The sequence below is a fragment of the Marmota monax genome, unplaced genomic scaffold, assembly GCF_021218885.2.
Source record: "Marmota monax isolate L192 unplaced genomic scaffold, Marmota_monax_Labrador192_F-V1.1 WCK01_AAM20220418_F8-fsc00186, whole genome shotgun sequence".
In the NCBI taxonomy this organism is placed as follows: Eukaryota; Metazoa; Chordata; class Mammalia; order Rodentia; family Sciuridae; genus Marmota; species Marmota monax.
In genome coordinates, this window is record NW_026694725.1 from 966582 (window position 1) to 979525 (window position 12944).

General features: G+C 43.8%; 1 protein-coding gene across 1 annotated transcript in view; it reads right to left on the reverse strand.

Moving 5' to 3' along the window:
• Positions 1 to 5370: 5370 nt before the first annotated feature.
• The window catches only part of Ano2 (anoctamin 2), a 331888-nt gene continuing 324314 nt past the window's right edge, over positions 5371 to 12944 (reverse strand). The window contains exons 24-25 of the mRNA XM_046424146.1: positions 8354 to 8459; positions 5371 to 6328 (exon numbers count right to left, since the gene is read on the reverse strand). Of these exons, the coding sequence (XP_046280102.1) occupies positions 6056 to 6328; positions 8354 to 8459 (379 nt within the window). The 3' untranslated portion in view covers positions 5371 to 6055. The remainder of the gene's footprint in view (positions 6329 to 8353; positions 8460 to 12944) is intronic.

Sequence of the window (12944 nt, forward strand, 5' to 3'; positions counted from 1 at the left end):
AAAGATACGAGTGAGTCAGCAACAGTGGTTCATACTTTTCACCATGGCCCTGTTGTAGGGAATCTAGGCTTCATACATCAGAACAGTGAAAGAATGAACTTACCCCATCTAATCCCTTGGTTTGCTAGCCAAGGAATGGAAAATGTTCATTGCAGGTGAAGGTCAGGGCATCACTGGAACAAGAGAGCAGGATTGTAGTGCCACAGGTAGTTTGTGGGAGTCATTACCCCTCTTCCAGATTTATCCATGAGTGTTTCAGTTAGGAAGTTTTTGATGCTGCTTGGATAATAAGTTGGAAGTTAAAAATGAATTATTTCAGGGGAAAGTGTACAGGGGAAAGAGTGACACGGTATTCTGGGAAGAGTATATACCTGAAGTATAGAGGAATAAGACAAGGACATTAAATGTTGAGAAAGAAGATGGTGGAAAAAGTGCACACATTGTATGATCCCATTTATATCAACTTCTAGAAAATAAATATCAATATGTAGTGCCTGGGAAGTACGTTGGTGGCTAAGTTTTTGCAGAAAGGGCTAAGATAAAAAAGGAGGAGGAGGAGGAGGAAGATGAGAAGGAGGAGGAAGACAAGAAGGAGGGCATGAAATTTAAAAGCTGGATGGCCAACCTAGAACGTCAATGTTTTCCTGAAGCAACCAAATCAGCTGGAATCTGTATACTGGAATCCATTCCCATACTGGATGAATACTTTTAAAAGAGATGAAAATGAAGTAAACATACAGATTAAATGTGATCTTCACATTTCAGGTACTTTAAAGAAATTTTTTAAAAAACTGTCATGGAGGCACATCCTGGTGAAATTTCTGAATTATAAGAATGAATTTTAAAATCCCACTAGCACCAGTAACAGGGTAGGAGGATTACAAAGGGATATCAATCAGGCTTACTCCAGAGGCTCTTCCTCTGAAGCCCTGGAAGAGCGTGGATTAATTGCCATAGCCACAATGTTTTGAAAGAAAAGATGATGACCTGAGAATGGTGAATCCAGCCAAGCCCTCATTCCAACATGAAAGCAGTTTCAGAAATGCATATGCTCAGAGAATACACCACTCCACTCGCATACCCCATGCCTTAGATCAGGCTCTCTGGAAAGCAGCCTCTGAGATGAGACCCACATACCTTCCTTGCAGGAGGTTTCCTGGGGAGCTGCTTTGAGCAACACCTGGGGAGAGGGAGGAAAGCACACTGGGCAGAGGGAGAAATGGAGCTGGGGGAAATTGCAGAAGAGACCTTGGCCAAGCCCACAGAGAGCTCTGGAGCTAGGGGAGCCCTTAGTGGACCTAAAAAGAGGCAGGCTGATCCCTACTCCCTGCAGTGCTGAGAGTCACTGGGCGTTGGCTGCCCCAGGACAGGGACATGTCCTTGGCCCGGCCTGGAAGCTTCCTTCCACTACAGGCAATTTTGAGAGGGTGTCAGTTGTGACTACCACTGGCCATGGGAATGAGGGCCTAAATCCTGAAAGGACTTTGGTGGCCTCTTTACCTTCATCTAAATATTTTTTTCTTTACCTTGAAGGTGTACTCTGGTCAACTAAGGGATGGAATTGACAATATAAAAATGGCAAAGAGTTTTCTTAATTCATTCTTAACCCAAAACCCTGCTTCGATATGTATTTTAATGAAGCCATAAGGTAAAGATTCGTCCTTTATTCCCCATCTTGTTCTCTTGCTCCCTGAAAGGCCTTCCATAGCCCTGTAGAAACTCCTTCTACAGTTTAGAAACTGGGATGTTTACTTTCATTTTTCTTTTTTTAACAATGGCTAATGTATGTACAAGGTTAGAAGATTTTGCGGGGAGGATTAGCTAAACAAAAGACTTCCATTTCTCTCACAGAAAAAAATACAGTGAAATCATGGCCATCTTCTATTCTTTTTTTTAAAAGTTGTTCTTTTTAGTTATTACATGACAGTAGAATGTATTTTGACCTATCATACATACATGGAGTACAACCTCCCATTCCTGTGGTTTAACATGACGTGGAGTTACACTGGTCGTGTATTCACATATGAACATAGAAAAGTTAGGTTCGATTCATTCTATTGTCTTTCCCATTCCCACCCCTCCTTCCTTCCCCCATTCCTATCTGTCCAATCTGTGAACCTCTACTCCTTTTGCCCCCAACCCCCCACCTATTTCATGACCATTTTCTCATGCAGTAATTTAGTGATGATTTCCTGCATCCTTCAAAGCCTTATTGAGAACAGTGTAACTCCGCTTTCACCAGTGGGATGATAGCAAGTGGTGCCCATCCAGCAGGGTGGCCAGGAGGCAGAGAGCGAAGGAAAGTCTCACCTTGTGTTTTTTACTCTTCTTTTCCTCCACCCAGCCCTCTGCCAAGAAAATAGTCATGAAGTTAGTTTATTTCAATCAAGTTGATTCCATTAATTTCCTTTTTTTTTTTCATAAGGAAAGATTAATGGACCACTCAGTGGTGGATACTTTATCTCCCTAAGCACTTCTGCCTAATAACCAGGACTAGGGCTTGTGGATGTTTCTCAGTACTAAGTCCAAAAGTTAATATGTGCAAAGTAATATCAACTGTTAAGTGAAAAGAAAAAGGCTGATGGTAAATTCTGTCTTGGAGGTGAAAACTTGGGTGATTTAAAGTTTTGCTTTTTTTCATTTTCTTTCTTTTTTTTTAATTTTTTGGTCCTGGGATTAAACTCAGGGGTGCTTTACCACTGAGCTTCATCCCCAGCCCTCTTTATTTTTAATTTTTAGATAGATAGGGTCTTGCTAAGTTGGTGAAGCTGGCCTCAAACTTTCAATCTTCCTACATCTCAGCCACCCAAATTGCTGGGATTATGTCTGGCTTCACTCTTTAAATTAGACAAAATAAATATTACTCTAAATCAATATAGGTGGCTGCTTATTCACTATGGGAACACAACTTAAAGTGAAATTAACTATTATTATTTCTGGGAAAGGGGAAGAGGACAATGAGTGATTTTTCTTTCTTCAGTGTTTCACATTTTCATCTACAATAATTCTTTGCATGCTACAATGGTAGAGAACATATTATTTCTGTAAAGAGCTTGGAGAACAAACTTTTATTGTTTGTTTTGCTTTTAAGTTAAGACTGTGCCCACCAACTCTTGACCCAGGTTAAAAACGGCTTTGGAAAGTTCTGTTTCTTACCCTCACCCAACCTCTGCCACTGCTAGGTTGCAGCAGGCACATTTGGAGATCTTGCTAGTAATAAGCACACTCCTGAAATCATCTGGGCCCAAGGATGGGGGCAAATAATAAAATTCCTAATTCACTTGCAGGGGGAGAATGGGAGAAAGGTGAGTCTTTTCAGAGCAGAAACTTGTTCATAGTCAGATTAGGTCTCCTTCTTTGTGTAGTGTAGTCCTCTCCAGATGGTTCTGTTTGACTTGGTCACAAGGATTTGATTATTGGCCACCACAAGCTTCTACACCCAGCTGATGAAGGGGAATAAGAATAAAGCAAAAGCCCCATCTGTATGATGGAAATAAAATGGAGCCCCAATCCCACCTCTAATTCCTCTTCCATTCCTTCCCTTTTTCTTTTTGCTGTAACACTTATCACCTTTCTTTTACTTTCCTTTTTATCTATTGTTCTGATCCACACAGGACTTGAGATCCGTGAGGGCAGGAATTTTCTTTTGTGGGGTGATATATCCCTACATGCCTACCACAGAGCCTGGACATAGTGCATGCTCAGTACATACTTTAGAATGAGTGAATCCTATATTTATTGGGATAAAAGGGTTGGTGACATAATGAAGTGAGGATAGGTAACAAGGCAGCACATAGAGCATAATTGTCACTAAAACAAAGAGATGCATGTGACAGGGAATCCAAGTTGGGAAGACTTGTCAAAGTTGATTATAGATCTGGGGATTTTGAGTGGTTTTCTTTTCATCTTCATTGCTTTTGGGGCTGTCTGAATCTATCTTGTGTAAAAGTTTTACCTTTATGGTCATATAAAAATGTTCCTTTCAGTTTAAAAAAGAAGAATAAAAGTGGGACCCTGACTAATACCGGCAGCCAATGGGAATGGGGGTGGCTCATTCAGTGCCAAGTGGGCATCTTGGTGAGGGAGACAATCCTTGAGTCTGGCCGGGCACTGCTTCCAGGGCATGTCAACACCCCCCACACTGGTGTGAATCCCTAGGGGCAACCTCTTGCTATGGGCCTGGACTCTCCATATGGTTACTGCTCTGTGAATTGCAGTTTTCCTCCCATGGCCCACTACTACCTCCAAATGAGTGAAGCCTGTTGTAAGATAATATTATTATGCCTTTGGAATTCAAATCTAGGCTCCAGTGGTGATTGTGAATATTAGGGTGTGCTGTAGTTGCAACTGATTGTAGGATTATTTGTATAGGCTCATGGTGTCTGGAAACTCTGGGGTGGAGAGAACCCAATGGGGTAACAATCCCCCCAAAAGGATATAACCCAAAATAGGGTCTACAAGAAACTTAAGCTTGAAGTTACTGAAAAGCAGCATTATGTCTCTTCCTTCTAGTACTCATTCTGTTACTCTCTCAATTTTCTTCTTTCCCTTTCACACATGTGACATGACTACCTGCTGCTCTCACTGACAGTTATATCTATGCCCTGTTGTTCCCACAAGAGGAGGGGCTGCTTTCTATAGCAAGTGTTGGTGGTCAATGCAACCCTATATGTGGCCAGAAGGGAACTAAAAACTGTGGTGGACAGTGCTGGTGACCTGCCATACCAGAGGCCCTCCCCTACCAGGCACCTGAAATATCAGAATAACTCTTTGTCTCCTCTAGTCATCTCGCTTGTGAGAAACTGAAGACAGGTGTGGATGGGGTGGCCATGACACTGGTTTCTGGACAGCAGAAGGGGTCCAGTGAGTGATGATGATCTGTTTGGCCTTTACTTCTAACTATGGGTGGAAATCTCACCACAGAGCCCTGGGAAGCTGCTACCAACTGAATGCATTAGCACTACAAGATGTGACCTCTTCACCAGCTGGGGTTTGATGTTAATTCATATATAAAATGTCAGAACCCCTCACCTCTTGAGCCCCATTTCCTGTCTCCTTTGTCCTATCTAATATTTCTCTATTGCACTTATTTCTATCTAAAGTACTATATACTCACTGGTTTATTATCTGTCTCTCTCCAGAGTTGTAAGCTCCCTGGGGCAGGGATTTTTCTCTCCTTTGTTCTCTGCTATATCTTTAGTCTAAGAATAATGTCTGGCATATACTAGGGGCTCAATAAATATTCATACAAAGGAAGGGAGGGGAGAAAGAGAGAGAAGAGAAGAGAGAGGAGAGAGAATAGAGTAGGAAGGGAGGGAGAAAGGAGGGAAGAAAAGAGAATGAATGACAAGGCACCAAAGACAAGAGATGTATCTTTAAAAAGAATGTGGCCATTTATTTTATTATTTAAAATTGGAACTTGCATAAAATGACAGTTGCAGTGAACTCCACACGTCCCTGTGACATGAACTGTAGACAAGACCAGGCTGGACATTTGCTCACCATTCTCAGATCCAGTGGCCACAGCAGTCCGCTCTGTAACTTAATTTGCATCCACCGCAATGTGTGACAGCCCCAGTTGCCAGTGTCCCAGAGCGGTTTTCTCAGGGTGACAGCAGGAAGGGGGTGGTGATCATGTACCATGGGGACTAGGATGTGGCTCTTGCTGCACTTCTCTCACAGCCTGTGGTCATCTGAAATAATGGTGAAGTACAAGAGGGAGCCCCAGGGGACAAGGGAAGGCTCAAGGTGTCTGGAAACTCTGGGGTGGAGAGACCCCAATGGGGTAATAATCCCCCAAAAGGATATAACTCAAAATAGGATCTACAAGAAACTTAAGCTTGAAGTTTCTGAAAAGCAGCATTATGTCTCTTCCTTCTAGTACTCATTCTGTTGATCTCTCAATTTTCTTCTCTCCCTTTCACACATACTTCCAGACGCCATCAGGCCGGTCCGGGAAGATTCAGAACACGCTCCTGCGGGTGTACAAGTGTGCTCCTGCGCATGCGTCTAGCTGCTGCCACGCCCTCCTCCGCGGTGGGGTGGGATGCGCAGCTCACACGTTGGTGTGCTGGGAACCTGCGGATGCTATGCTGCCTGGCTGGCTTCGGTTGGAGGGTGCTGAGCTGGCAGCCCGGCTCCTCCTGCTCTGATCCCCGCCTCCCTCGCTCTTCTGGGCTGGCTCTTCAGAGAGCTTGAGCTTTTCATGCTCCTCTTTCAAAAAGAAGTCCACTAACAAGCTCTTCTCTTTCTTGATCTGGTCGCTGATGTCTGTTGGGATATCTGGTATCATCCAGTCCACCAGAACACTCAGGAACATCACAAGGTTCTGCCAGAAGCAAGGGAGAGAGGGGCTGAGTGGAGAGGCAGACACGTCCAATATCAATGATGGTGCCTGTGTGTAGCGAGGCTTCATTTGATAATTGGTGGCTATTGCTCCTTCCCTTCAGCAGGGCTTGTTCTTGTCCTCCAATCCTCCAGGTCCTCCCTGCTCCAGAACCTTCTGGGATATGGCCACAGAGTGCAGTGGCCTCTCTAGAGCTGTAACTGTGACCCTTACTCCTTTCTCCCCTCTAGCTGCCTCTCTCTGTCCTCTCTGAGATGGGCTGTTGGTATTTGCATTGACTCCTGGTTTCAGTCTCCCTCACCTATAACTCACATCCACTGCATTCTGCCCTCAGTGCATCAACAGCCATCTGACCTGACTGGGACTTCCTGCCTCCAGCTCTCCTTGATCAATTCTAAGCTTTTGTGCACATTTGCATAGGGCTTCCTTCTTCTGGCTGCTGAGCCACATCCTTTCCCTTGGGTACACAGGTAAGAAAGGGCCATCTTTTCCTGGAAACATTTTCAGTTGAGCAAATGAGTATGTGACAACAGTTCCTGGCATGGTCTGATACATGCCAGCTACCCTTCATACACATTTACCGAACAACCTTCTCCAATTGTGATATTTTTCCCTGGCTGCAGATTTCACATCAATGTAGCTTCACCCTTCTAAGATCTCAAGGCAGTGACTGAGCCCTTGAAAGGTATGTGCTCCTAGGACTCAGGAGGAAGATTTTGGGGACCACCTTCTGCTTTCAGAGGCACCTTAGGTGTCAGAGAACTGTCTCATCATATTCTCTTCCTCAAAGCATCTTCTACAGCATGAGCAATCTGTCACATGTGACATACGGGAAAGAGAGAAGACTCCTGCAGGTGGGGCAGCAAGGGGGATATCTGAGTGGTTTTTCAAATGTATCACCTCATCTCTGCAGAGAAAGAATGGCAGTCTTCTTTAGGTGAAAGACTAGCCGATGGGCTTCTCTACTTCCTGGGCTGGGGTCTGGGGGCAGGATTTTTAGAGTCCTCCAGAGATCTGTCTTCAGGGAATACAAAAGCCTAAGGGAGTCCAAGAGAAAAGGATCTGGGCTTGTGTGCTGGCCCCACTTGAAGACCCACAGGACCCCTAGTGGGAATTGGGGGCCCCTTAGTTTGGAGAATCTCAGCGATGCAATTGGAGCTGAGGCTATTGTCAAAGATAGGAATCACTGGGCTCAGTTTGCTATTCATTCAGGGATGGCTAGATGGCTCTGGGGGCCCTTCCCACCAGATGTCTCAGTGGCTAAACAGCATTAACAAAGGAAGGCCCCAAGAGCATAAGAAGAAAGGCTTAGAACTTGAGCCTTTCTGGGGCTGCAGAAATGAGGTGGGCTGTTTGTCTGCACAGGGGCTAAGACTCTGGTTTCAATTGCCCTTCCCACTTTCCTTTCTTCATCTTAGATTTAAATTGGAAATTATCTCTACCCGGCAACTTACTCCACATCTGTCCGGTAACCTTACTCTGTGTTTTATTCTCCTGCAAAGTCCATCCATTAAAAGAAGCCCTCTTGGGAGTCCTCCTGCTTCACCCAGGGAAGGGAACGTTCACTTCTGCCTGCCACATGTGAAGACCCCTTGTGTCACAGAGTACTGCACTCCATCTCTGTGGGCTCTTTTGATCCAACTATGGATCAAAAATATTAGAAAACAAAATTGGATTTGTACTGAACATGTACAGTTTTTTTCCTTGTCATCAATACCTAAACAATACAGCATAGCACCTGTTTACATAGAACTTACATTATCTTATCTAGAAATATAGAAGTATAGGAGAGGTTGTGTATAGTTTATATGCAAATGCAACACTTTATATAAGGGACTTGGCCTCTTTGGATTTTAATTATCTGAGGAGGGCCCAGAAACCAGACCCATGTGAATATCAAGAGACAGTACCATGGAAACCTGGAGGTAAGTGGCAGCCAGGTAGTCATGACTCTCTTTATCCCTGTCTCCCGGCTCCTAAGTGCCATTCCTTATCTGAACAACTCACCTGGAAGATGATGACAAAAGCCAGACGGGCAGACAGAACAGACCAGTACTGTTTGGAAAACTCATATGGGTTTGGTGCCCATGGTGGTTCTCGGTAATCCTTGAACCTGTCCAAAGAGATAGAGGAAAGGTAGTAAAAACTCAAGGATTTGAGTATTGGACAAGCTCTTAATTATTAGATATGGGAAATGGGAGAAATTAGACTTGGGGAGGGGAAAATCTATGACCCAACCAGCAAATATGCACTGAGTAAAAGAATCAAAGTCCATAAAAGCCAATGTCAGCCTAGAAATGTCCTTTTCCTACTCGTTTTCCCTAACAATCCCCAGAGCTTCCTCTGGTATCCAAATTCAATTTCCAGATGATCCCAAGAATCATAATAATAACCCAGGCCAGTGGGTCCACCTGGGATCCCCACTATCCTGTGGGCTGAGAGAGTAGGGAGGCCCCCAGATGCCTCCTCTAGAACTCTGTGGCAGCCTGAGGCTCCCTGAAGATGCAGCACAGCGGGTTATCCTGGGCTTCCCCAGCCAGCTTCTTTGGGATTCCAGCTACCCAGAGGGGCTGGCCTTGCTTTCTGACTGCACTATTGAACCCAAAGGAAGGCTGGCTGATCCAGACCAAGTTGAAAGTAGGTAAATTTGGAGTGAGAGGGTCAATAATCAAAGTTGATCAGTATTTCTGTTTTATTAGCCATAATATCTAAAAAAAAAATGATGTCAGAGCCTAATGTGAGTTCATGTCTCCTTTTCAGATGGGAGAGAAGCCTTGGGTTTTCCCTCACTCTTGCCTTTTCACCCCCATTCTGGAATGATTCATGTTAGAACAAGCTCATTTTCTCAGATACAAAACAAGCCCTATCCTGGAGGAAGATGGGGTGGCATCAGGCCACCAAGCAGTGTGGTGTGGCTGCTATGGAAGGCAGAGTAGGGACTCAGTCTGGGAGGGATGGAAAACCATCACACTCTGAACATGAAGTATGTGTCCATCCCTAAGAAAAAGGCTTCTCTGTAAGATACATCATTGCATCCCTCAGGCAGGCATCGTTATCTCTGCATAACACAGGAGGAAGCTGACGCTCAGAGCTAAGTTCAAGTGCTTGGCCAGAGTCTCATGGCCAGCAAGATGTGGAGGCAAGGAAAGAATGCATGTCTGGCTGAATCCAGGCTTCTCTCCCATTATCATAGAGTAGCTCACCAACAGCTGCATTGGGGGGAAATATTCATAAATGGGGGCTCTTTTGTCCCTTTCCCTGTCCTGAATGAACCAGCTGCTCCAAAAGATCTATGTAAAACCATGATGGCTTCCAATTGTCCAAGGAGAGATAAGAAAGAGAGAGAGAGAGAGAGAGAGAGAGAGAGAGAGAGAGAGAGAGAGAGAGAGAGAGAGAGAGAGATGGAGAGGAAAGCTATGCACACACAGAGATAGAAAAAGGCACAGCAATAGTGAGCAATAGAGACAAACTGAATGGCGGACACTGAGCTTTCAACCAGGGTTTGGCAAGAGACCAGGAGCTTCCCCCTTCCCACCCAGCTCCCCCTCTCCTAACAGCTGATCACAGCTGTTGCAAGCTTGGTTTGACATCCGGGTGAAAAGCAAAGCTAACTGCAGCCCAGCAAAGCACCACGGGATTCATCATATCCATCCGTGGCTAAGGACAGAAGCACAGCCAGCTCCAGATTATCCTTGTTAAGGGGAGAGAGACCTGCACAAATGAAGGAGGGCATTTTGGGGTGGGAAAATACTCAGATTCACCTATCCCCTTGCTGTCCACAGAAACAACCCTACAGCAGAAGGCAATTGATCATCCTCCTCTAGAAACCTCCAGGGAAGGAGGTGAGGCACACAGGCAGGCATGGGCACACAAGCGGGCATGGGCACACGCATCAGTGCGAGCATGCGTGTGCGCGCGCGCACACACACACACACACACACACATACACACACTCCTTACCGCAGGGCAATCCCTTCCCAGGTTCAGCCCAATCCCTCCTGATACCATGAAAGTCCCTTTCTTTTCTTCTCTAGCTCTATTGATGAAGGAACAGCTGCTCACTGACCTTGGTATGAGAGTCACTGCTCACTCCTCTTTTTTCCAGTCTGAAAAGAATCCATAAATAATCTAATTCTGGTTCCACCTCAGCTACTAACTTACCAAAGCTTTTGGAAACGTCACTTTACCCTCCCTGTGTGTCCAAAGCATGTTTTGAATCTAAGAGGCACATCCATTTAACTGAAGGTCGGGGGGAAGATTAACAGAGAGATCTGTACCAAAAACTCTGGTTGAAAATACCTCTATCCAGATAAGCTAAGGCTGGCTCTGTTAGGTACTAAGGGGAAAGCCACACCACGAAAAAGAACAGTGAAGGATTTAATGAATTTTGCATCTGCTCACATTGTTCTTTCCAAAGCTAGCTTTTTAAAAACTATGACTTAACCTAAGAAGTATATTTAAATGAAAATTACACAAAACATACTTATCCTTTCTCTATACAATGTACTGACCTAGCCTAATCTAGCCTATCCTGTCCTGTTCTTTGAATTGCTGTTTGAAGCCTGGATGGTGGTACAGAGCTATAATCCCAGCTACTCAGGAAGCTGAGACAGGAGGATTGCCAAGTTTATGGCCGTCTGGGCAACTTAGTGAGACTCTGTCTCAAAATAAAAATATAAAGGACTGTGAATGTTACTCAGTGGTAGAACATCCTTGGGCTTAGTCCCCAATACCACAAAAACAAAGCAACAACAAACATTATTTGTGATCTACTGGAATGATTTTATAACCCATTAATGAACCATGATTCATCATTTGAAAAACATTGATTCCAGTAATCTTCTGCCACCAGGTAAATAATTGGCTGTTTACATGCCAATGTAAGTTCAGATTTCACAATATTTTAAAAATTTCATCCTAAAAAGTCAGAATTATCAAATGTTTTCACTAAATAACTAGAAAACACTAATTAAACAAAGAAATAATTAGCTTTAAGAAAAAAAAAATACAAAAGACCAGCGGTTAATGGACTTAATCTTTTCCACTACTGGGACAATGGTTTCTGTTGTTCGTTTTGTTTCTAAGCCCAGTGTTCAGCATTGATGAGAGAGTGTGCTTCGGAGACAGCAGATGAGGGTCTGAATGCCATATCCCCACTTTGCTCCTGTGTCCTTGCTCTTGTTTGGTTCTTGAATGTCCCCCAAAGGCCCATGTGCTAAGGATTGGTCCCTAAGGGGTACTATTGGGAGGTAATGGACCTTTAAGAGGTGGGGCCTAGTGGGAGGTCTATAGGTCATTAAGGGTGTGCCTGTGAAGGGGATCATGGAACCCTGTCCCTTCCTCTCCTTCTCTTTTGCTTCCTGGCCATCAAGTGAGTGGCTTTGCTCTGCCACTCACTACTATGTTGTACTTTCTCACAACAAGCCTGTAGCAACAGGGTTAATCAATAAAGGACTGGAATCTCCAAAACTAGAAGCTGAAATATTTTTTTTTCTCTTCAGGAGATGATTATCAGGTATTTGTTACAGTGATGGAAAACTAATACATTCCTCTTACAAGTTACTTAATATTATGAAACCCAATGTTCTCATGTATGAATTGGCCCAAACTTTCTCTCAGAGGTGTTATGAAGATGAAATATCAATGCAAAGAATTCAGCACAATAGAGGAACCTAATAAATATAGGTTGAATATCTCTTATCTAAAATGCTTGGGACCAGAGGTATTTCAGATTTCAGAATTTTTCAGATTTTGAAATATTTGTATATAAATAAGGCACTGTCTTGGGGTAGGACTCAAATTAAACATGAAATTCATTTATGTTTAATACATATCTCATACACACAGCCTGGAGGTAATTTATACAAAAAATTTTAATAATTTTGCACATGAAACAAAAGTTTCACAATGCTAAATTTTCCACTTGTGACATCATATCAGCAATAAAATAGTTTTAGATTTCAGAGCATTTTAGGTTTTAGATGCTAATCTGTAGGAGCTATTCTTTCTCTTTTTATTGAAAGTAACTTATAACTGGCACTTCTTCTGCTCCATGAGGCCAGAGCACACAGACTGCTACTTCCAGTTCCTCCTGGCTTTCCAGGAGGATTCTGAGCACTTGGGTACCAAACACCCAAGTTACCCATGGTGCTGATGAGAATCTAAGGCAGTCACACACCCGTGTGGCTATAGGAGCTTCTCTCAGGACCCCTGTCCAGGTAAATGGCAAAAAACAGGCAAGCCTCAGGCTGATAGGTGGTGGCCATGAGATCCAGGAAGCAGAACTTCTTTCTGATCCCTTCCCATTAGCTCAAATGATATTCCTAGATCTCACCCTCACCTATCCAATCCTCCTTTAGTTTCCTTAAGTGTGAACATTGATTTTGAGGGTTTCTCGAATCTTCCAAGAAAGACATTCAATAAGGCGACAACCAGAGTGTCTCAAAAGCAAGCATGAACTTGAAGTGGCTATGCCTCTTACTAACTGTAAGAGCCTAAGTAAGTGATTGCACATCTCTGAACCTCAGCATCCTAATCCATAAAACGAAACCAACACAATGGGTAACACAGTGTCAAGTGCATAGAAGTGCATACTTGG